The sequence below is a fragment of the Athene noctua genome, chromosome 19, assembly GCF_965140245.1.
Source record: "Athene noctua chromosome 19, bAthNoc1.hap1.1, whole genome shotgun sequence".
Lineage (NCBI taxonomy): Eukaryota > Metazoa > Chordata > Aves > Strigiformes > Strigidae > Athene > Athene noctua.
The window spans coordinates 9,040,787-9,064,980 of record NC_134055.1 but is presented as its reverse complement, the minus strand read 5'-3'; the positions used below and the strand labels follow the sequence as shown (position 1 = coordinate 9,064,980).

The following is a 24,194-nucleotide window of genomic DNA, read 5'->3' as shown; positions in this document are numbered from 1 at the left end:
AGGCATGGTCTGGGGGGAAACTGGGGTACCTGGAATTTGAAATATCTGCCATGGCTATAAAGGATGTCTGCTGAGACCTTGCAGACCACATGAAGACAGAGGCAGGAGACCCAACCTGTCATACCAGAAGGTGCCTGATGCTGCTTTGATGACAGCTTTGATGGCAGAAGTTTGCTGCTTATAACCAGATAGCACCTGAGATATAGCTACTCTAGTAACATCACCTCAAAATGATTGTGCTTTTGAGTGCACACAGTTTAAATAACAAGCTGGAGAAGAAGATGTGGTGCACATTCAGAACATGGCAAAGCATCGCACAGATTAGAACTATTTTTTAAAATGAAATGTAGTAATTTTGGGGTAATAAGGGCTTTATGTCTGTGCCACTAAAGATCGACTGTGCCTGAAGAAGTACAGAATGATTCTATATAATTTGTGTTTCTCCCTTTCAAGAATACATTTACACAAAAAGCATTCACAAGCAGAATGAGACAGGAGCAATTTTAAACCTTCATACCTTTGTTTTCCAACCACTTGCTTGTATCAGAGACAAAATGCTTAATATTCTCCCAGTCCTCTATTCCCCAATCTGATTTTTTGGGAAACTGATCTGAACATCACTTAGGGTGTCTCAAGCACTAATTAACATGGTGACTGGTGTTTTACCAAGAGACAAACTCGAGGTTTACAACCTATATTGTAGCTCTAGAGCCACCTTCAAGGAAACACTGACACATGGCAAGTTAGGTTTAAAAGAAAAAAAAAGATCCTGCTCTCACATTTGATTTAGAGTTTTATTATCATTCTTTGTGTTTAAAGAGGCCTCAGAATATTAGAGAAAAAAATATTTACCTACCACTAAGATGTAGCTATATCACAGTAGCAACATTAATGCCACATCTTTAGGGTGAGTGGAACTGCATTAATGGACATTAAAACAGGCAGGTGAGTCCAAGACACTAAGGTTTATTACTCTTGTGAGAATCAGAGCAAAGAATACTTAAGTGCCATATGCAGTCAGGACCTATAAATACCAGTAAGTTACAGCATTTTAAATTAACTTGAAACTTCAAAGCCATAGCATGGATGCAGAAACAGGAAGGACAATAAGCTATATTACTGTAATGGTTTGCATTTGGGGTGGTTTGACAGAGGATGCTGTAGCACTGCATTCCTTTGCCTCTTGCAGCCCCCATCTGCAGGAGCTGCATGACATTCATTCTTGGTATGAAGACTGGGCCACATATAGATTGAAAACACCTAAAAATGTTATTTTGATAAATTCATAGAGTAATCATGATTTACATCTTGTAAGCATCATGCCAAGCTTTTTCCATTGCTATGGTTTTCATGCTGTATGTCTCTCTCTCTCTCTCTCTCTCTCACAAACATCCTTCTACCATTTTCTCTCATGTTTGACAAGATGTATGTGCTGCAGAGTCTTTCCCTAAAATGAAGTTCTTCTGGGGGTGCCAATCTGGATCATTTTTCTCATCAAGGTCACCAGTTTTCACAAGGCTTGTATGAACTCAGGTCTTCCCAAGGTCTCAAACTCTTTAACAAACTTGGTTGAAATCCACGGTTTCAAAACTTAAAAGAGAAAGCAGACATAGACTCTAGTAAGTCTTGTTTCCTTAGGAAGTGAGGCTATGAATCCCATTAGATTTAACAGAGCATTTGATCTAAAATGAGAAAGAAAACAGACAGATTTCCCCAATACAATTAGCAAAAATTATAGCCAACTTGGCAATGTCCTTTTATCTCTGCCTAGTAAACCCTTCTTGTAGCCAGGGTTTTCCAAGCAATAACATGCCTTACACCCTGCTGGCATGCCAGAAACATAGCAGTGATGTCCTTTTTCCTACAGCCAAATTTCCTATGTTCAGAGAGGGAGTTTCTCAAGAGCTCACATAATTAATTCCATTCAGTGGGAGCCTTTTGGTCCTGCTTACCCCATATTGCAGCCAGTTTCAGTAGAAAACCAGTCCACACTGGCAGTGCCCCTCTTAGCCAGAAATGGCCACAAACTTGGATACACAAATCACTCAATATCTTAAACCAGCATCTTTGCACCTAGTAAGAGTACTCTATACACTGTGGTTTTATTAAAAGACACAACCTCCTTCCTTACTTTGTACACATAAAGCTAGCTTGTATCCCTTTCCCTTCCTAGTGTCTCCAAAGTAGATGTTTCTAACCATGGATGGAACATTTATTTTTCATTAGGAAAATTTAGATAGAGTGCTTCAACAGTAATAAATATTAAAACAGGGATGTCTTGGAGATCTCTTCAGAGTTACAGAAAAGCCCTTTAATGTCCTGTTGCTGTCACGCTGCATCCAGACCCCTGCCAGCCTAAGAACAGTCATGTGAGACTGGCTGATCTGGAAGCTGAAAACCTTGTCATCCATGAGATGAAGGAACAGTCCAACAGCTCCTCCTCACTGTGGTCATGGCACCCTTTAGCCTAGCCTGAGGGCGTTCAGTCTACCCAAGTTCTGTTTTCTCTCAGAACCTGCCTGGAGTACCAGTTGAGCAGCTGCACTTTAGGAACCGGTTTTTGTACAGGAAGAGAGATAAGGAGACTACAGTAGAAAACTGAGCTTGGGAAGTAGACCTTGCTATGACAGACTGTACCAGACTGGAGACTGACAGCTCTTGGCTCTCCAAGGATATCATGTCATCTGTAGTAGACTCAGATTTCTTTTCTTTTCTTGATAATGACAGGCTGTGTTTGAGAAATACAAATCAAATATTGTTATGCACTTAATATATTGTGCGCACTGCAGGCATGAGGAAAGATAAATGCACTTTTGCTCTCTCAGTGCCCTGCACTACTTCCATAACACATTTATTTAATATCTCATATCTATAACTACAAGAGACACATGGAACAAAGCTGTAACGAGAAAAATGGAAGAGAAGGATAGGACATTTCCTGGAGTTGTGAGGCTCATACAGACTCTGCCTGTGCTATTATTCAGGTTCTTCTGCACAACGGAAACCATCTGCAAGAGCTCAAGCCACTGCAGAAAAAGAAGAAACCAAACACTCCCACACACAGGGACTATGAAATAGCCATAGCATCCTGCCTATCCACAGTGACTGCCCAATTACCCACACTATGTCAACAATGCGGATGACATCCTATACACTGTCATCTCCTAGGAGATCCCAGTCCAGAAGCCTTGACAAATAAGCAGGATGCCCCAAACAGATATAGTTTGCAAACCCTGTCATGCTGTCTCTGGAGGTTTTAGAGATCCTCCTGCAGACTGTGACAGAGTTGTCAGCTAAAAAAGCAGATGGAACAGACAGGCTGGTGAACACTCTTATACCTCCCAGGGCACTTCCAAACAAAGACAGGGACATGTTGGTGGCCTTCCCAAAACCCATATTAGCTTCCAGTTCCAGCATCTCCTACACTATTAGCTGCCAAAAACCTAAAAGACAGAGTCCCATCACCTCACAGATGGCAAACATATTTCGTAAGGGACACTCCATGTACAGCTTCCCAGTGAGCCAGTGTATTGCAAGCAGAGCAGCTACAGCACTTCTCCACTTGCACATTATGACTGTAGTTGTACAGTAGATACCTTCATGTTTACAGCTGAATAAGAGTCACAAAGGTTGCTACATGCAATGCATCTTGATGTATTAGCCACAAAGGAAGAAACTCCTTATCATTCAGTCAGCATCTTCCTTTGTCTTCAGCTCCACAGGTCGCAGGATAAATGAATTTCTAGCTACATTGTCTGGCTAGTAGTGTCATGTGGGAAGAAAGAAACATCATTTTCATGGCAAAATAAGAAAATGCATTAGCAAATCCAGCCACATTATCAGAAATTCTACCAGTTCACACAGGAAAGAACGCAAAAAGAGAAATTACTGTCGTTATCTATGGCACCCTTCAGTCAATGTAATAGCAGTAATACACTGAACCCAGGGATTTTCAGCAGGATGAAACACAACTCCCAAATAAGATTGCCGCTGAATGAGCAGACATCCACAAATTCAGCTGAATTCCATCATTTTTTTTGATAAAACAATTAGTAACGTTTAGAATTCAACAGATCCAGCCCAAAGCACATTCACAGTTATACACCGAGTGTCTGCTCTCAGGGGGAACACACCACTACAGAGCTCTGCTCTGCCAAACTTTTCACCTTCCCACTTGTTGCCATCTGATGCAATATTGCTTGTACCTTAAACTGAAAGATTCTAAAATAAATACAAATAAGGGGTGTCATTCACTCGGGAGACAAGAGCTTCCCCTCTGGGTTTACATGAATCCAGGATATGGCAATGACACTCCCGACAAGACTTCCTGCAGGCTGCAATATGATGCAGCATTCCCCAAGCAAGCTGAGACCCGAGTGACTGCACTGAATGGAAGTGCAGCAGCTTGCAGATTTTGCAGTCTGGATTCAAAAAGGAACTGAAGGAAAAGCTGACAATAATCACCTGTCTTAGTTTCCCCATCGTATATCAACAGTATGTAACTCAGTGATGTCGCCTTACTCTTCAACAATGACAGAGGAGAGAATGAAAATGCAGATGTAGGAGTTCAAAGAAAAGCAAATTGAGAAACTTTTAAAGAATCCCTCAATGGTGCCTCAACTGATGAAAAAATAATTCTAATTGTAATAGTACTTGGTTCTGTTGCAAAACCCCAGTGATTTCAAAATAAACTGAAATAGAAGCTAATAAAAAATTTCATTTTGGACCTGTGATAGTTTCTCTGCACCTGTTCACTGCTTCAAGCCTACAGCTCTTTTCTCATAGGATAATTGTTTCTGACCATTCTTTGAGAGTCAAAGAAGAAACAAAACCCTCTTGCTGCTGGCTGAGGTTTTAAGCAGACAACCAATTCACTAATGCCAACTGCAATTTTTTTTTTTAATTAATATTCCAGAGTGCAGAAAACTGAAATGTAGAAAGCAGCATCATGAAAGAGTATATTGAGAGCATAACACAACAGCCAATATCAGCACTGTTTTGTTGAAGAACCATGAAATATAAGTTGTTTCATTTTTTCATCTCAATCATAATGTAAAGAAAGGTTCTTCAGCTATGAAGTGTGAGGATAAACAGGCTCGTGTCAACAAGACAAGGTCAAGTCAGTGGAGGGAGTGTTCTGTAGTGCTTCACAGCTAGTCCCTTTTGTCACTAGACAGTGCTCAGCATTTGGCTATATACTTTCACGTGGAAGACTGCAATAGAGATACTTTTATCTCTGATCTGCTTTTCTACTGCTTGTTTTTAGTTAGTTGTTAAGAATACCAAGCAAGTTGTATATCTGAGTAAGACCATAGTGACAGCAACCTCAGTTGTAGATTTTTCAGTTCCTGTGGCAGCAAGCAACGATGACAGCCTTGTAAGCGACTGTGTTCCACATGAGCTACAGGCTGCAAGTCTTCTTCACTGTCCTAAACTCTTATGACATGTTATTGTGCATCAGTGCATATTCTGCTACATATTAATGCATTCACTGTGGTTCTTATATGAAAGATTTATTATGACAGTAGAGTTTGCAGTAGCAATTGGCAAATAGGTTTGAGCTCCCTTGGAATGAAAAACTATTATATAAAACAGAAAATGCTCACATGTCTCTTGCTTAGGATCTCTTCAGCTACTGGTTTTCCATCATTAGCCTGAGGGTGGGAAATAGTCAGAAATTTCTGTTCTGCTTTGCCCTGACCTTTGTGTCTTCTCTCACTTGTCCTGATGGCTTTACACAGTTTCCCTACTCACCTTCTATCAGTACCAACTGCATCAGCATTTTGCCCATACCATGCTTGTTCCAACAATCTCTGTCTCTCAGGTAGCAATCTGCTTGAGATGTTTGGGTTACAGTCACACCCACTGTTCTGCAACACAGTGATCCCACAGAACAAGACTCTCCAAAGTAGAGAGTCTGGGTCTCATTTGTGACACAATTCTCTTTGTAGAAAAAGAAATTTAAATGCTTTGTCTTACGCCCATGGGTAGAAACAAAAGGATTGTTAATCATTATAATAGCTCTGGCTTTGGTACTTAAATCAGCTTTCTGCAGTCTGATTACTAGATATGAACAAGGTAGACCATTTCCTTGCTTATTTGACTGATATTCATGTTGTTCATACCATGGATTTAATAAAAAAATCACACAAGCTACTTCATAAGACTGGTGATCTGTGTAATTCAGTGATAGTAACAACCGTATCTGTCCCATGTTTTACACAGACACTGATTAGTGAGTATGGAGCTACAGCACAAACCAAAGGTTGCTAATTTTTTCCGTTGAGTAAAAACTCGAGTACATTAAAAATTACTAACCCTAAAAGCCTTGGCAATAATAAATTAATAGCTGCTTGTTGATACCGAGACTAACTGTGCCACAAGATGTGTGCTTTTCACATCACTACTTTTTAAGGAAAGTTACTGATGGCAGAATTCAAATTAAATAATGCACTGCTATTCGTTAGGCTTGTGGTGTCAGTCCTGCAATCTCCAAGCGTCTCATAAGTGTTGCTCCTTGCCTAATGCTTTGGCAGTGTAGCACCACTTATGAATTTGACTTGCAAGTGCTGGAATTTATCTGCACTGTATTCTAGAATATGGGAACTTGCTAATAGTTCACAGAATGATGAACTATAACAGATTCACTAACTTTAGTTTACAGAATATTGACTTTCCCTTATTTGGATCATCTTTTCAATCTTTTGGAGCACAAATAGAAAGTCTCTGATTATAGACAGAAAGCGATCCTCCCTGGTGCAGACCATGTTCTGGCAGACATCCAACAACACACAGATGTACAAAAAATCCAAACTAGTGTGGGTACAGGAAGCACTAGATAGTTCCACTCACGTTCATCCAAATCAGCGCATCTCCTTTCTGGGCTTACAAGAAGCTCGGACTACTGCACTACCACACCCGTGTTGTTACTGGCACCTTTGCACAGCAGTACGTTGTGGCACGTGATCGCAGCCCTAACATTAGCAGGGTAACAATAGATATCCTTAGCAGGAGTTCATTCTTCTCTTCCTAGGAGGTGGAGGTCCTTCTGGCCACCGAGATGCAGGCTTATGAACAATATTATGTTGAGGAAAGATGAAAAACTCAGTTTAAGGGAATAGTTTCACAAGCACTTACCAACAGTATGTCTGTCACAACAGCCCAGTTTACTGATAGAAACAATTCTCCAAATGCAATAAAAATCTGCAAAAAAAGAGAAGAAAGCAGTAACTATACACACTGCATTGACCTTCTTTATTGTGAAGGTGAAGGCAGGCTCACTGACTATGCTTACTGATGTAAGGGTTGTTGTACATACCCACCTACTTATAAACGAAGCATCTCTGTCTATGTTTACAAACCATAACTTCATCTTAAAAGGGGGAAAAGGAAGCACAGCAGGTATGTGGGTTGTTTTTTGTCACAGATCTTCAGCAGAAGAGCCAAAATAGGAAACGTACACCACCCTCCCAAATAAACATTAATGAACTGCTGAACCCAGGAGGAGGAAAGCAGGAACTTGTAAAGAGAAACACTCAGCACAGGTTTAAAAACTGCTCAAAGATCTCCCTTTGCTCAGGTTTCCAACTGAAACAAATAGAACACCTCTGTACCAGTGCAAGTACTCTTAAAGGCTCCTCCAGAGACACAACTTCCAAAATGAAACGGACTCCAAGAGACAGGCAGCCTCAAAGCCTTGGGGCCCTGTGGGAATTCCCTAATTCATCACAGATGGAGACTCAGCCATCAGGAAAAGGGGAAGGGCCCCCAACAGTTCTTACACCTGTGGTCTTAGAAAAGATTAACTCTTTCAGCTACCCCTGGACATAGATTTGAGCAGGCTGCACAAACTAATTGATACTTGAGGAAAGCATTAAAAATTACATTATTAAGCTGGAGCCATTCTAGAAGGCAGAATCTATTTAGTGACACAGGTAACAAAGTCAGATGGCACCTAGGAAATAAAATCCAATACAACAAGAGATGCCAGCATCTTGTTCAGTAAGGTCTTGGACAAGATGTTGCATCTGGTTGATGAAAATGTAGTCCTAAGAAAAGCAGAGTGGCAAACTCTCAGATGTTTTCAGAGGGGTAGCTTACATTCTCCTATGAAGAATCAGACCTATTATACATTTTCCTGTAATACACCTCCCTCCTCAGTGTTTCTTACCTGTACTGTTCATGTCTTTTCCTCTCCAAACCAGTCTGGAAAAAAAGGTCCTTGAAGTACAGAGATATTTAGACCTTTATCCAAACATCTTTTCCTTCAAAATGCTTTATACAGGTTTTCTAATTTGCAGCTGTATCTCCATACATAACTATTTTTCTTTATATTTTATAACAAAGATCACCTGTTTCACATAATCCTTGACTATGTCTTAGCTCGTGGATTTATGCATCCCACTAGCAAAGTCTTTCCACTGATACAACCTTGGCAGACCTTGCCCTGGCAAGAGACAGAATGCAACCATTCTTCTCCAGCTACATGACTGTTGCAATAACAGCCTATAGACTACAAAAACCATGCTGAATGACAGTCTTAGCTGGAAAGCAAGTGACACACATTTTATTAGAGAACTTTGGGCCAAACACAAATTGGAATGTGTTCATTAACATGGGTAGCAATATCACACAGTTCATTTTTTTGCCAAGCCACCTGGCAATAAGGACTATCAATGTCAAATCTTGCAGCCACCAGAGAAGATTAGCCCTTTGTCATCTTATTTCAAGATAATACTCTCCGAACTCTCTTGGAAGATCCAAATTCATAAACAATCTTCCTTTCTTTTTGCCCCTTGATTCCATACAAATAAACATAATAAACAAATTAAATGTGCTATTACTTAGAACTGCAGCCTGTGAAGTGGTCAAAGTAGTACTCACAGAGGAATTACAGAAAAATGCAGAAGTGCAGTTGAATCCTGCTATACAGTGACAATGGCATGAACTTATGTAAATTCTGTCAGTTGTGCCATAGCTATTAGTGTATGCTAAAGTGAAACACAAAGGAGAAAAAGAACAAAGGGATTTATTTAAATCCTGAGTGATATTTTACATGTGACAAGATGCAAATCCAACAGTTAGGAGGTTCTGAAGACTTCCAAACTGTTCCTAGATACCATCAGTGGAGTAGATGACTACCTGCCTTTATACATCAAATGTTCTCCTTTATAGGAATCTTGTGATGTTCAGCACTTTTAAAGTGTTGTTTCCAGTTCTCCTTTCTCTTCATGTTTTTCCCAAGTTATTTAGTCTTTACAAGCCCCTAAGAACAAGAGCATGTCATGCCTAGTGCAAGACAAGAAAGCTAAATTCATCTTTAGGAAAGAAGTTATACTCTCAACCTAGATACCAAAGGAATAGGAATTAATGAAAAATTATCCATGATAAGAAAACATTATATTTAGTGGTTAAGGCTTCATACTTCAGAGAATAATTATTTCATACATAATTGTGTTAACATTAAAGACACAACTAACTTTGTTAGCTTTTCTTTTCTTTCCTAAGATCTTGTGTGGATTACAATTGTAGGGTCACCAGAAAAATTTAACCCAGACAGCTTTGGAAGATAATAAAACATTCTACATATTTTATCAAGGTATTCTGTCTGCAACCAATATCAATTTTATACTTTGTCATGCAGAATAAATGCAATATGGTTGAATAGCTGGCATACTAAGACATTCAACTGCATAAAAACCCTGTAATCAATGAAGAGAAGAGAGTTTTATGTTCTTTTCTTCAAAAGAGGTGGAGACATCCTGGAAGTACTGTACTTGCTTAGGGAGAAGGGTTGAGGATGGCAGGAAAACAACAGAGGAATGCTCTATTTAAATGTATACTTCTGTTTCTACCATCTCTCAATATTCCTCATACTGTCTCAAGTTCTTATTTTAAATTAGTATGGAAAGGGTTTCCATTAAGTTTGTCCAATCATGTTTGTGGCATGTCTATTCTAATCTGCTAAGCATACCTAGAAAAGAGTGAAGCATTGTATTTTATTGCTGTCACCTTCTCCAGGTTCCCAAACTTTTTTAACAAACACTTAAAATTGGTCTCCAAAGGATACAACCAGAATAATGTCCCAAATTTTAAGGGGATTTTGCTTTGTAGATGACTGTTTACATTCACACCTAAGCTAATATGAAGAAAATTAGATTATAATCAATGTCAGTGCCAAGCACACATTCTGATTTTAAACACATGCCTCAACAACAAAACAGGGAATCAGTATGGCTGGACCATAAGTGAGCAACAATTTCTGTCTTTTCAAAAAGAACCACACCAGGCAGGTGTATTGGAGACAAGAGCTGCAGAATAACTCCTTCAAAGGCAAGCTGCAGGTCAAGACAGCATCCTGATACAGCATTACCATCAAAGATAGGTCTGTTTAAATCTATGTTACCGCAACACCAACTATTGTCCAAGGTTCCTAGTCACGACTTTCCAAAGCATCTGCTGCACTGCAGAGAGCACACATATTTCATTTTGTTTTGGAGACAGGAACAGATATAGACAGAGCCTCCTCTGAGATAACAAAGCCAGGTAATTTTTCTCTTGTCTTTTCAAAGGTAGTCTTTGAAATCAAGAACTGGGTGTCCAGAAAGAGAAGAGAAATCTCATTACATTGCAGTTCACCTACCCCAACAGAAACCTTGGAAGTCCAGCCATATTTCCGTGTTAACTTGAGAATTCTTGTGCTTTGAAAGATTTCTTCCAGCTTTGGCCATAACTGATTAAACCTGTCTTGTTCCCTTTTATTATCCACCCAAGACAGTGGAAAGCACCATACAGAAGCCACTGTAATTGCACGCTGATGCAAGTCTGCTTTTTTGCTTCAGTAGCTTCTGCACTGTGAAGTGATGGAGACAGGTTTGTTAACATCAGTGTGCCTGAGTACACAGTGACTGGAAAGCCAGTTTCCTGCTAGTGTCCTACACAAATGGAAGATTTGTTTCAGTGGGACCTTCAAATTAGATGCACCAGCTGGCACGCCACTCCAATTCTCACACCAGTATGACTAATGTCAGATCTTGTTTAGAAAGCAAGGAGAGGCATGGCTGGTGCCAGAGAAGCAGTAGTTAAGCAGCTGTAGTGGTAAGAGTACTAGAAGAATCAGGTGTTTAGATTATGTACAATTTATTACCACTGCACACTGTTGACATTACATATTGGAACGCCTGAATCTAGCACATCAAACAAAAGACAAAATGGCAAAGTCTTTGGTTAAAAGATCAAACTGGTCTGCCCATGGGAAGAAACTTAAGGAACACAGTTATCCATACCCCAGTCCAGACTTTCCTCCCAGATAACACACTGCTTGAAATCAGAAAACAGAATACTGTTTGCAAGGAGAGAAACTTTTAAAACAAATTCCTTTTTATCAGTCCTAATAAAAGGTGTATTTTGGTAATTCAAAACCAATACATTGATTCACTCATCTAACACAGACTGGCAAGTGGAACAGTTGCTCTCCACCTTTAATGACAAAAAAAGAACTGAAGAACATACACAGAGCAGGACTATGTGGGAACCTGAGAGGCAGAAAAAGAAAATGGCTAATTCTATTGGCACTCAGATCTCCACTTTTGAATCTAAAAATAATCTTCAATTTCACATTTTGCTTTTGTACACACAGTCAGACATGCAAATCCATTTGTTTTTTCCCTTGATGTAAAGGTGTTTTTCCACAGGAATACACATTCCTGAGGAGCCAAAAGGAAAATATCTTTGAATAAGTGTTACTCTTAGAAGCAAAAAATCTGCAAAACTGCCCTTTTACAGAGAACTGTTGATTACGGTAATCAACTTTACTTGGATCCTCTTATTTATGTTAATCATGGTAATTGTGTCTATGAAGTCACAGAAAAAAAGGTTGAAGTCCTTCCCTAGCTCTTTACCAGATTATAGTTAAAATAAGGTTTACATTCAGTTCCTTCTCACAGGGGATTTTTGGAATTATTCATTGTTCCTAGTAAGTTTCTGTTTTACCATTTACTGACAACAGAATTTAAGCAATTTATACTTCAGTTTGCATTGCCAAAAGCTTGACTTTGAAGATCAGCGAGTGGTTTGGGGCTTTGAAGGTGATGGCTAAATTATTCTTAGCAAGAACTGTGCGTATTGTACAGTCACAAGTACACCAAGCTTTAAGTATTCAGAGAGCAAAAATAAGTAAGAATACCAAATTAGTCACATAGCATTAAAAATTAACATAAGATTGAGACTTCCTTTAACTACATTTTTGGATAAGGGACACTCTAGCTTCCTGCAGCTAACTACATAGGTTTACTATTCTCTTCTTTACTGTGGGTGGACTGTATAGGTCCTGAGGCCCAATTTATAATGTTCTGAGTGCCTGAACCAAATAATGCACAACATGGCTCTCACAGGACAGAGCGCAGCTGCAGGCAGTATTACAGCAACATGCACAGTCCTTATTGACAAGCCCACCTTGTCACAAGTCACTGAAACCTCTTAATGGTCTAGAAGATAATAGAGAATTCTGCAAAAGTCAGCCCTTCCTCCTCCTCCCCCTTCCCTGTCTCCCCAGGACCTCAGAAAACATTTTGCTAATGATAGACAGATCAGCACTTACAAATGTGGAAAGGATGTTTTTCTCGGCCACCATCAGAGCTATATAGAGGCACAGGGCAGAAATGAACATGCTTGTGGCACAGATCAGAGGATCAGATTTATTGTTTATCTTCCTTAATCTTCTTGCAGCTTCTGCCCCAATAATGACACCCAAGATTCCTGTCCCAATGGTGATGCCTCCAAATATTAGGCTGGTGACAGAGCAAAGGATTTAGATGAGCATAGTAAGACCATACTGTGGAAAAAAAAAATGGTGTTAGCTTATACCTTTAGTTTCAGAGGACTCTTTAATGGGGGACTTGAATTTTATTCCAATTGATCTGACCCTCCCACTCTTTCTAAACGGATTTAATCCCAAGCCTCAATTGAAGCTATGCCTCTGCACCTGAGCCTCTATCCTGTGGAGCAGGTATTTTCCCATTTACAGAGCAGGTGTTATGCACTCATAAGAGGACTCTTCTCAGTATGACCTGGCTTGGCCATCCAGTGATCTAGAGGAGACACAATCATCTTGGTTACCCTGTGAACCAATCTACTCAGTCATCCCTAAAACACAGATGCAATAATGTATCACAATCTGCTGTCTTGGAAGAGATCCTATCACATGGAATTATATACATCTAAATTACAACCCTCTAGTTAGTACAGCTGAGATGAGTCACTTCTCTGACTATGGGAAACATCTATCACTTCCCAGAAGAGTTGAAATACTGAATAGTTAACAAGAGGGAGGTCTATGTAATATTTTCTGAATGCAGAATGTCAAATGCCACACAGCATTGTGTGTCTGCAAATGTGTTCTCCAGGAATGACAAGTTCATGTATTAAAAGTATGTGTTTGAATAGCTTAGAAGATTCAGCTTCCAAAGGGACTCCTGTATATGCTTTCCTCTCTGTCCCAAATGAGATCATAAGGACAAAGCAAGTCTCTTGCTACAAGACTAGTGATGCCACTGATTGTTTAATGCGTTGTAAATCTCCTGAGGCAAAGGAGGACAGGAACACAAGTGCTTCTAAATATTTCAGAGTGCTGCATGGTAAGTTCTGTACATTTTCCTAAGCTTCCTCTGACTGCAAAGTGACCATCTAGGATATGATCTGTTCCTTTAAACTACAGCGCACCTACTTTTTAATTTCTGGCTGATTAGGAAGAACTCAATACTTCTACAAGGAAAAAAAAGAAGTACTTCTATACAAGATTAACAAACTTTAAGCATATTTGTACTCTCCCTGTAAGTTCTTTGGGACTCTGATCCATCACTCAGTACTGCTGGATGGTGACAACACAGATTGTCTGTAGGGAGAATATTTTAGAGATTTGTCTGGGAGAAGCAAGTTCCAAAGTGACATTAGTTGATCAAAGCATTCATAGAATTGTGTTTAGAAAATTCATCTGTTGTAAACTGAAGTTGAAATAAATTTACAGCTGGAAGAAAAGGGAACAGCCAAAACTAAATCCAAGCACAGTTCAATGGACAGTGAGTAAGAAAGTACAGAAGTCTAGTCCTGGTGAAAGGCTCCTTTGGGATCTTTTAAGGTCAGAGAATGCTCACTTATCTGTCTGATCTGTTCAAAAGTGTCTGCACAAGGACCTGAATAAAAACTTCATACTGTTTATTTATCTACCTTGAAAGGATGGAGACCTGAGTCAGCTGTGGTGCCATCTGAATTTGTGTTTCCAGTGAGCCTAAGTGACACAGCCCTGATCCTTAAACAAAGCCTGCAACTGCTGAACAGCCAGAGGGGAAAACGTCCTTAAAGTACCCCTGGGCAGGTCTGGGAATGTGCAGCTCAGTTCTTCCAGCACCATCAGCTACAGGTCTGACATGGTTGTTTATATCACGTTTCTTTGCATCCCACTGGAATAACAGTCTAAAACTGACCTTATGCTGTTTCTGGCACTAGCTTATGCCAAGGCTATTTTTAAAGCATCCTGTAAGAAGCAGTACATGAGGTTAAACTATCAGGTGCTCCATTTTACTTCCCTGAAGACCATGTCTGCTCTAGCAACCCTACTGTGGAATAATAATTCAGAAGGTGGATTAGAAAACAAAACATAGGCTAACACCTTCAGCTTAAAAAAGGAAGTATTTAAACTGTGTGCCTTCTCTGCCTACCCTGAGCAGGACTTATGAATTCTCTCCCTTCCTCCACATCACTTGCTATTAAGTAATGTGCCAGTGGTGGCATCCATGGAAGGACAGTTGTATTTCCCACTGAAGTACTTGTGGATGACTATTCAATCTATCCAGTTACACTACAACTTGGAAACCACTTTTGAGTTGGCTCGGTTATTCCATTGCAGAAAAGCAAAAGAACCCAGTTATCAGAGGACACACTCAAGGTATGATTACTGCTTTTCTCTTTAATTGTCTTTGCCTGGAAAGACAAAGTAGTAAGCAGTTAGTTCTTGGAAATCCATCATGAAGGCAGAGACTGAAACCAGATTTGGGATACCTCTAGAAGAAAGGTAGGGACACTTGTATGGAGGCCACTGGTAGGGAGTTGGTACACAGAAGAGAAGTGTCCCAGTGCTCACTGTTACTGAGGGCAGTCATGAAGACTCGAGAGGAACACTGAATATATTTTTCTATTCCAGTTAACACATTGTAAGGAAAAAAAGTTCTCTTCCTAGCTGGGGAAAAGTGATCTCCAAAAAATTTATTATGATTACTTTGAAGTCCTCTCCTGTTGTAAATTCCCCTTGCCCACCCAACATTTGATACTTATTCATGAATCTTTCTTGGTCTAGATAGCCTCTGTAAGCAGAGCTCTGCTGACAGATACTCAGAAGACCAAATTATCCTGTTTTCATGTAATAATATGATACTAGATCAAATTCATTGAGCTTGCCTTATGCTGGGAGTCACAATGACCTGGCCAACATAGCAGGAGTTTTAAAACCAGACTAACAAAGAAGGTAATAGGAAAGTTACCAAAACACAGGATCTAAACATACTTAAATGAGTATTCAGGTCGGTTGGGGTGAACAGTCAATTGTCAAATGAAGTCCCTTTGCTAAAGCTACTTGTTTCCCTGCAAGTGTTCCTGTTACTGCTTCTTTCCACTTTACTTAAATAGGGCTGGCAGCATTTTTCCAGTTAACCGAGTGACTATAAACAAACAAATAAGAGTGTCTCAGCATACCGGGCAGCAACCTACTCTAATATTCACACCCAACTGCCTTCATGAGAAGTGTTCAAGGTCACATCCCACCTGCTGCCTTTGGAAATAAGCTGTGATTTAGCACTGTACAGTGTTTCCAAGCATGTTTCCACAGTCATGCACACCTCACCTGTTAGATGAATTGCTTGATTTTTGGAGGCATGGTGATACAGTGCCCTGGGCAATCTGAGCCCTGTAAAGAAACTGCGGCATCCACATTCCCAGGGCTCCTGTAACAAAGGCCATGGCAGTCAGACCCAGTGAGGACCAGACAAAACTCCAACTGAAAGTTAGAAGAAAGAAATGTGAGATACTAGAAAGAATGGGGTGTGAGGAAAAAGGGGAAGCCTACCTGCAATATCCAGGATTTCAAGAATAATAAAACAATTCTTTCAGTCATAATCAAAATGCACTCCCTTGAAGACACTAATTTGGATGAGACTTTATCTATGAACTTCAACAGTAAATTACTATTAGACTACTGATTTCATGCTAAATCCCAGTCCTGATCTCTTGCAGATTTCATGGCCAACTTACTTCTGCTAAAACAATTGCTGTGAAATTTTTGATAGCAGAACAACAATAGAGAGTGGGCAAGAACTTAATGGCTTAGTAGCTAAATGAAAGTGTTCTATGTGCAAGCCTCAGGATGTTTTTAAGTTGTTTGTGTAACCAATATAAATGAGAGTAACATCTGGGTCTTCCAAACTGTTAAGATGCAGTGGCTGAAGCACTCCTTAACTCTACCTGAGGAAGTAAAAATGGACTCTTAGTCTGCACAGAGAGTTTTCAGACAAAAGGAGACGTTGTAAGAAACTGTCAAATTCTTGCATCCCTCCTGACCTATTCTAGGAGTAAATTAACTTTTTACTGGTCTCTTTCTAGTTAATAGTTTAGGAGAAAATTCCCTTTGAAGGCAATAGGGAGGTATGAAATATTAAGACTAAATAAAAGTGCTGCAGATGACCAGATGACCAGCAGACTAAACGATTTGTTAAGCTATTAATCTAATTTTTCATCTTCTAAAGATAAAGGGCTCTTGGAGTTGAATAAAAGCTGAACCACCTGTTTTTTGGCAGTATGTCCTTACGCTTTGGAAATCAATTGCCAAAGGAAAAGCAAGTTAAAATCTGTTTTTACAACATTGCTGGAGGTTGTGAGCTACAACTTTGGAGGAAAGCAACTTCGCCGTTAGTCAGGAAGGTTTATTTTTCATTCACTTCAGACTGCACTGCCTAGAAATTGTGATCCAGCAACCTGGATCTCTAACGCACTTGGTGTTCTGGATGCAGCCAGGACACAAACCGAACCGTCAATTAGAAAACGCTGGATCTTCTGCAGGAGGGACACTCCGCAGACAGAGGAGGTCTCGGGCAAGCAAGAGGGGCTTGTCTTTCCCGGGAAGCCCTGCCGGGGCGGGCAAGCAGCGGCGGAGTCAGGCGGCCCGGGCGCGGCCGCGCAGCGGCACCTGCCGTTCCCCCGCGGAGCCGCCGCTCGCCCGGCACGGCCCCCCCCGGGGCTGCCACGGGCCAGCTGGCTACGGGCATCCGAAGCCTGCCACCAGCCTGAGGGTCAGCTGGTGTTGGCTTTAATTTCTGGGGTCGAAGGGGAAGAGTCGTCTGCCAGCCAACAGGTTAGCCGGTCAGAACACACCTACTGTTACTTCATGTGCCATACTGGGCTCTGGCCTCTTGCATCAGAGGGCCAGCAGGCTCCCAAATGCCATATAAAGGCTGCCAGAGACGTGCTGATTCAACTTTCCTCAGGCACTGAGAATTACAGATAAACTCACACCTGAAAAATGTGCACTTTTACCCATCTAGTTTACCCTATGTGTTAAAGCAAGAGGGAAGGGGAAACTTGGTAGAAAGCAGAGTTGGATTTAAATAGGAGCACACTGTCGTAACTGCCTCCCACCTCCTCCTCAAAATGGGAGAAGAGGAGAAGCAAGGACATTTTTAATGTCATGCACATTCCTGTAAAAGAGTGGAAGAAAGATTTTTATTAATTGTGTCTCAATAATCTTGTACATAGCATGTGATACAAAGGAGCTGAGCAGGATTTGATGGCCTATTTCTAATAACAGAAGGGTCATTCTTCAATGGAAGGAACCTTTACAGATAAAAATCACTTACTTCTTGGCAAGTGATATGACATCTTGACACCAAGTAGTCTTGGCAGTTCTCTGTACACCCGGTTTCTCAGCTGCTACTCGTATCGTGCCGGAGATGCTCAGTGCTCTGTGGGCTGCTGTCCTTCTCTGGGTCCTGTGAGGGACCAGGAGGATCAGAAGAACCAGTGCTAGACCTCCCATGCAAGGAGTTACCTGGAGACACAAGGCTCATTAGATCAAGGACACCTTTTTTCTTACAGTGAAAACTCCACAGCAACTCAAATTCAGTGTTAGAATGACATATCAGAGAATTGCAGGTATGTTCAGAAATAGATGTGACTTGCTGTATGCAGGTCATATTTGTAAAGAAGAAGGGGGACTTTGGTGATTTATGGTGACTTTGGAGAAAAGATAACAGATCCTCCCTCCCCATCATACAGATATATGATTGCTTCCTCCAATTTTGGATAAAAGCATGTGAAGAAAGGAAACAGTACAATATTAGTCTGACCACAAATGCAAGAATCACTGATGCACTGAATAACATCCAGCTGTTACTCCAGTAAACATTCCTCCCCACTCATCCTGTACTTGCGAGTTAATTTTGTACGTAAGTTAAGAGGATCTGACAAAGTACTTCCAAAGCACTAGGTGCTCAGTATGGTGAGAAATTATGACGACATGACCAGAACAGAAAGGGCTTTTTTCTTGAAACCCTCAAATAATAGAACTTGTTCCCAACAGCATTTCAGAAAACAATTCCTGAAGAATTAAACTAGTGCTACCAGTATAATGTCCATTTTAACTTCAGTTTCCTCTGTTTGAAGAGGTCTTGGTGAACTGACAACCATGCCAAGTGTGTCCTCAGGTAAGAGGAACATCAAGCACCTGCCCTGGCTGCTGTACAATTTCACCTATGCCTGCTTTCATTTCGCAAGAGCTAGGCAAAAATCATCCACTTGTCCTGCAGGAAGCGTTCTCTTAAACACCAAGTTCATGACCAGTCAAACAGTAGAAAGTCCTTCCACTGCTCACCTCTTTTAACACAATGAGCGTAAGTAATCTAAACTCCAGGGATGATTCTGATTCTACAGTGATGGCTCAGCCCCTGAGTTAAATTGAATAACTCACCCTGAATGCCCAGTGCCAGTCACCTGTGACATCTGCCATGCCAGCTGCCAGGACATAACCAAGACCACTGTAAGCAACAGAACAATCAGTAGGTACCAATGAATTCTTGCTGGCTGAGATGACACATCTTGCCAGCTAAGGAGCACACAGAGAAGTATTCTGACATAGTTTTCAAAACAGATAAACAGAAACAACCCTTATGGTCTATGCCAATCTACTTGCCAGACAGTATTAAAGAGACAGTCTAACCTCCTCGGAGCAGACTTGAGATGGTGGCAATAATGTACCAGATTCCCCTTGGAATACAAGTTCTGTAGAACGACAGTGCAAACCCAGATCAGACAGCCCATGAAGCAGTTTATTATTTACTGTTTTCTGTGCTAGCGACATGAGTTAAGCCCTGCAGGAATTCCTTTAGTTTTAATCTGCTTTCTGGGCTCAGCCTTGGCTGCCTGCTCTAATAAAGAGTATGCCTCTGAACCACTTAAAAAGCCCTTCTCTACCTCTTCTTCAGACACAATGTCAATTTAACTAAAAGAGCAGAGGGAACTGCCAATTCTTCCCTGGGAGACACTTAATAGAGCATTCTTGAAAATTTGTCAAGTAAACAAATATCTAAAAGCATTTGTGTTTCAAAACCCAGAAATAAATTACCTACCACCATGCACATATTTCTTTTAGAATTGATTCAGTATTTTATTCAAAACCTACCAGTTTTCAGAGTTTAGATTCTCCCTAAAAAATGTTGGGGGGGAAAAAAGCAAATTTTTCTTCAAGATAAATATAGAAATAAGCCTAACCAGTTCTAGATAAATATGCTAAGCAAGTGACAAATCCTTCTGCAAGAGCCAATGCAGATATACATTGAAATATGTCTAAACAAGACTCAGGGCACATTGAATTACAGGCGTGGTCAGACAGAATTTCAAAAGGCAGGTCAGTTACTAGCAAGAAAACCAACCTTCCCACTGGAATGAAGATATAGAAGATAGACAACATTGTGGTCCTTTTTCCTTCCTCAAACAGGTCTGCAATGATGGTTGGTGCTACTGTGGAATAACTGGCTGTGCCAATGCCAACTAGTCCTCGTGAAATAAAGAATATCCAGTAATACTGCAGGTGAAAGACATATTATAGTACAAAAAAGCCCATACAAGAAAGAAAGCTTACTATTAAAGAGGTACATATTGGTGGATCAAATGTACAAGAGGAAATAAGACTTCACTGTCTTTTGTGTATGTCTGTATTCCCTTCACTCACAGCTGCTTCCCTTCAATCCCACTGCTGTGCTTTTTACTTTCTGCACAGTAGTGACTTCTTAGAGTGACACCCAGAGGGAATTACAGGATAGGGTTGATAGACCACAAGCTTGCTGAACAAGCTGCTAGCTGCACGGTCATAATCCACAAACATTTGGGACAAAAATAAGATCCCATCATTTGCAACAGTAATGTGTGTGCTCTCCATTGCCCAGGCTGGACTCTACCATCCCATAAAGCATTCTATTGAGTCCAGGCTTGAGGAGTGAATGCTGAAACAATAGCTTTTCCAAACATGATCAGAGGGGACTCATCAACTTCTGCAAGACATATGCAGATTATTTTCATAGTACCCTCCAAAAAAGCAACATACCGATTCACTGATGAACGAACTGCCTAATGTTACACCAGACCAGAAGAAAATACCAGCTCCAAGGATGATTTTCCTATTGTACCGGTCACCGAGGTATCCAAAGATGGGGGCAGCCAACATGTAACACAAGATGAAGACTGGAAATCCAAGAAGGAGCAAAGACAATATTGGTCAAATTATTCTTAGCCTATGTACTCCTCATCCCTCAGACAAACTCAGCTTTTTTTTTAGGACAGAGGTTAAAGTCAGGCTGAATTTGTAGAACTAGTAGGTAGATTGACATTTAGAAAAAGATAAATGCAGATTCAGAAAAAAACAATACAAAAATAAAACATGTGAATTGCTCAAGTTCTGTATTTCTTGAGACATTCCTTCATCTTTTGTGATTCACATGCTATAGGATTTTTGAAGGACTCAACTGTGTTCCCTGAACCAAAGACTTTCGGTTTTGCATTATAGTCAGCCTGCCCACAAGTGGAAGTGAGCAATACCACACACATATAGGAACTAGAAGAAATAAGTAACTAGACTGTGTTTTAGGAACAAACCATGTAGATGCAAGGCAAAGTAAACTATCTGAACTTAAGCGATTTTATTACCTGTTTGCAGTAGACCTGTATCCCCATCGCTAAGCTCGAAGTATTTCTGTATATCTAGCAGGATCCCTGCAACAGACAAACACTGAATGACAGCAAAGTATCCTGCTCATACCTTGTAATTCCGTTAATTTGCCAGCTCAAAGATTTATCTGAAGAAGAGTGCTTGCAAGAACTGCAGCACATTTAGCTTGCTAGTTTATATGTAAACCATTAGTCTACCACAAGCACAGATCTGATAAGAATTAAAATTCTTATCACTATAGATAAAATTCATGATCTTCCACTATATAGGTCTTAAGAGAGTCAGTTTACCCACTATTTTAATCACAACTGTTCTGTTTCTTTTGCACCATTAGTACATAAACAGTTTACAGTTCAAGGTTTAATGGACACAATGTGGAACAAAACAGTGGCAAAGTTTTGCATCCAGGAGGGTGCTATCTTCATACAGCTCATCCTAAAACTTTCTTAATAACCTTAAAATGTTAGGATGTATTACAGGAACTTCAGTTTTGGACTAACAAAGTATCTAGAACAAATCACAGCTAACACAAGTCTTGAACTGAACCACAACTTCATCTCAAACTAACTTTCACACTGAGCACCACTAAAATGCTATCCCCTCCACATAACTGGAGTAAGTGGCCTGACCAGTTATTGGCAAATTACAACAGCTTGGAACAGGGTTACAGATCAGAGGGGGAAAAGTCTGCATGATCACCATTTTTAACAAACTGAAGACTCAATTCCAGCAGACAAGTAAGTAGAAATGCTTGTTTTCTGTGTGAAGATTGATGCAAACTCTGTCAAAGCCTGTGAGCAAAACTGCCCGGAAACCACAACTTCATAACTGCCACCAGCTTACTTTTAAACAAATATTCAAGCCTCTCCTTCTTCAATTTCCTGTTAACTCATATTTAAGAATATGTTCATAGGTATGTACAACCAAACTCAAAAGTAGTGATGCAGCTGAATTCTAGCAGATGAACGGTATATTGCTGTGGTATAAATGGCAATTTCCAGATTGCCTCCATGGCCCAAGAGGTCCTAGAGTTAACTCAAATGTGTTTTAGTCATATATTGTAATTAAAGTAGATGTCTGATATTTCAAAGGCTTGAACACTATCCCCACCTCTCTTCTTGAATTCTTACATGTCCCTGAGGGTACCTCACTCACAAGAAACTGAGCCTGTTAACAAGTAGGCAAGCTTTACTTCACAGGCCTTCTTGAAAAATTTAAGCTCTTAGCATGGACAGACACCAAAGAATAGTTCAAAGCCTGGAATGAGCCAAATGACTGCTTGCACTTAATGCTTCCAGGTGTACACCCTCCTAGCAGCCAAGTTCTTGCTCAAAGGTATTTTCATCCTCTTCTGTCCCCTGCCCTTCTCCAGGGAAAGTTATTTGGCAATAAAACCCATACACTGAAGTTCTTCACTAGCAGTCTTGCAGTATCATTCAACATGCACTACTACTTGTTCCTTCCCCCTTGTATGTGTGGTTAACACTTATTCAAAAGAAAAAAGCTTAAACTCCTAAACCCACTAACTTAAATTTTTTAAGATACTGTTTGTGTACTGTCACTAGATATTTAATTCCAAATTTAAAAATCCACCCTTTGTTTTTTTTCAAGGTTTTAAAACATTTATGATTTCCAGGCCACTCAGAAGTAAAATATAGCAAGCTCATAACAAGCGTTTCCTCCTAATTTTTAAATCAGATCCCTGGAAGCATGGTAGATGCTTTGGAGTGATGCTAAACAGAATAATTTACACAGACCACAGTTTACATGTGAGGAAAAAACATCGATTTCCCACCAGTTTACTAGAAGCAATTCTTTGCTGCTCATGGCTAGGTAAAAAAAAATTTAAAAATCACATTTTGGAAGAAGGTTATTATTTATTAGAAAACACATTGTAAATTTGGTAGGTCATGCCTAAGGAAATGTGTCTCCATTCTCTTTACACAATCATGTTACGCTCTTCATTGCAGAAATCACACAATTTCCAGAATATCATGAGGAAATTAAGCCTCCCCTAAACAAACCTGCACAAAGAGAACACAATTTCCGTACTTTGAATGGGGGGAATGGCTTCACTGTTCTTCAGATAAATGAATGCCGTATCTAATCTACTAGATCCAAAGAAGGCCTGGTAAGCTGCTGTGTACAATAAAGGGAAGCTTCTTAGTCAAATCTCTGTAGAATCCAGACACAAAAATAGTCTAGTTGTTCTGTATGCTGAAGTCTGTTCATAAGAGACTTAGATTTAAAAATATATTAAGCATTTAACAGATGTGATTTTTGTAAGCATTCTATTAACCATTAATAGCTAATACATCATTTATCAGTCTTCCAAGATTCATAATTGGAAGTTTCATTAAGAGGATGACCAACAGACAAAAGCAGATAAGTGAGAAATATTTAAAAGACATAAAGCATATCCTTACTTTAGAAAACATTTGTTACTACAAAGTAGAGCTGTTGAGAACTTAAAATTCTTTTTCCTCAGAAGGAGAAAATAGGCTCTCACCTGGTACAATGAACCAATCCATGAAATTTAATAAATTTGCATAGCACAGCACAGCAGCTATCATGTAATCTCTCTTTGCTGGACCCTTTCCTGACACAGACACAGATGGACCTTGTCTCACATGTGCTGCAGTAGCTCCATAACTCTGCTCCAGGGGAGGCAGCTGGGGCTGCAAGTTTGTGTTTTCATGTGCACCAGGGTTTTGCATATTTCCCAGTGCAGAAAGTCACCATGAATTATGAAGTGTTTCCTTAGTGCACCAAGTTACAAGTCGATTTTATGTTCAAGCTATGAGGAACTTCAATCACTATGGTCATTTCCGGTGATGAAGCCCAGCCACTAAAAGCTGAAATTAAATGTTCCTTGCAGTAGGAAGAACTTGACAAAGAAAGAAGCTGCAGTCCTGTGTTTTTGCAAAAGCAAAAG

The 24,194-nt window shown here is 40.1% G+C and overlaps 1 protein-coding gene across 1 annotated transcript in view; it reads right to left on the bottom strand.

The window, feature by feature from the left end:
- The window catches only part of LOC141968272 (protein spinster homolog 3-like), a 28,487-nt gene extending 4,511 nt beyond the window's left edge, over positions 1-23,976 (bottom strand). Inside the window, exons 1-9 of the mRNA XM_074922776.1 lie at positions 23,769-23,976; positions 21,238-21,303; positions 20,639-20,775; positions 19,968-20,119; positions 19,007-19,073; positions 17,898-18,088; positions 15,893-16,045; positions 12,599-12,788; positions 7,138-7,203 (exon numbers count right to left, since the gene is read on the bottom strand). Coding sequence (XP_074778877.1) covers positions 7,138-7,203; positions 12,599-12,788; positions 15,893-16,045; positions 17,898-18,088; positions 19,007-19,073; positions 19,968-20,119; positions 20,639-20,775; positions 21,238-21,303; positions 23,769-23,976 — 1,230 coding nt within the window. The remainder of the gene's footprint in view (positions 1-7,137; positions 7,204-12,598; positions 12,789-15,892; positions 16,046-17,897; positions 18,089-19,006; positions 19,074-19,967; positions 20,120-20,638; positions 20,776-21,237; positions 21,304-23,768) is intronic.
- Positions 23,977-24,194: the final 218 nt, after the last annotated feature.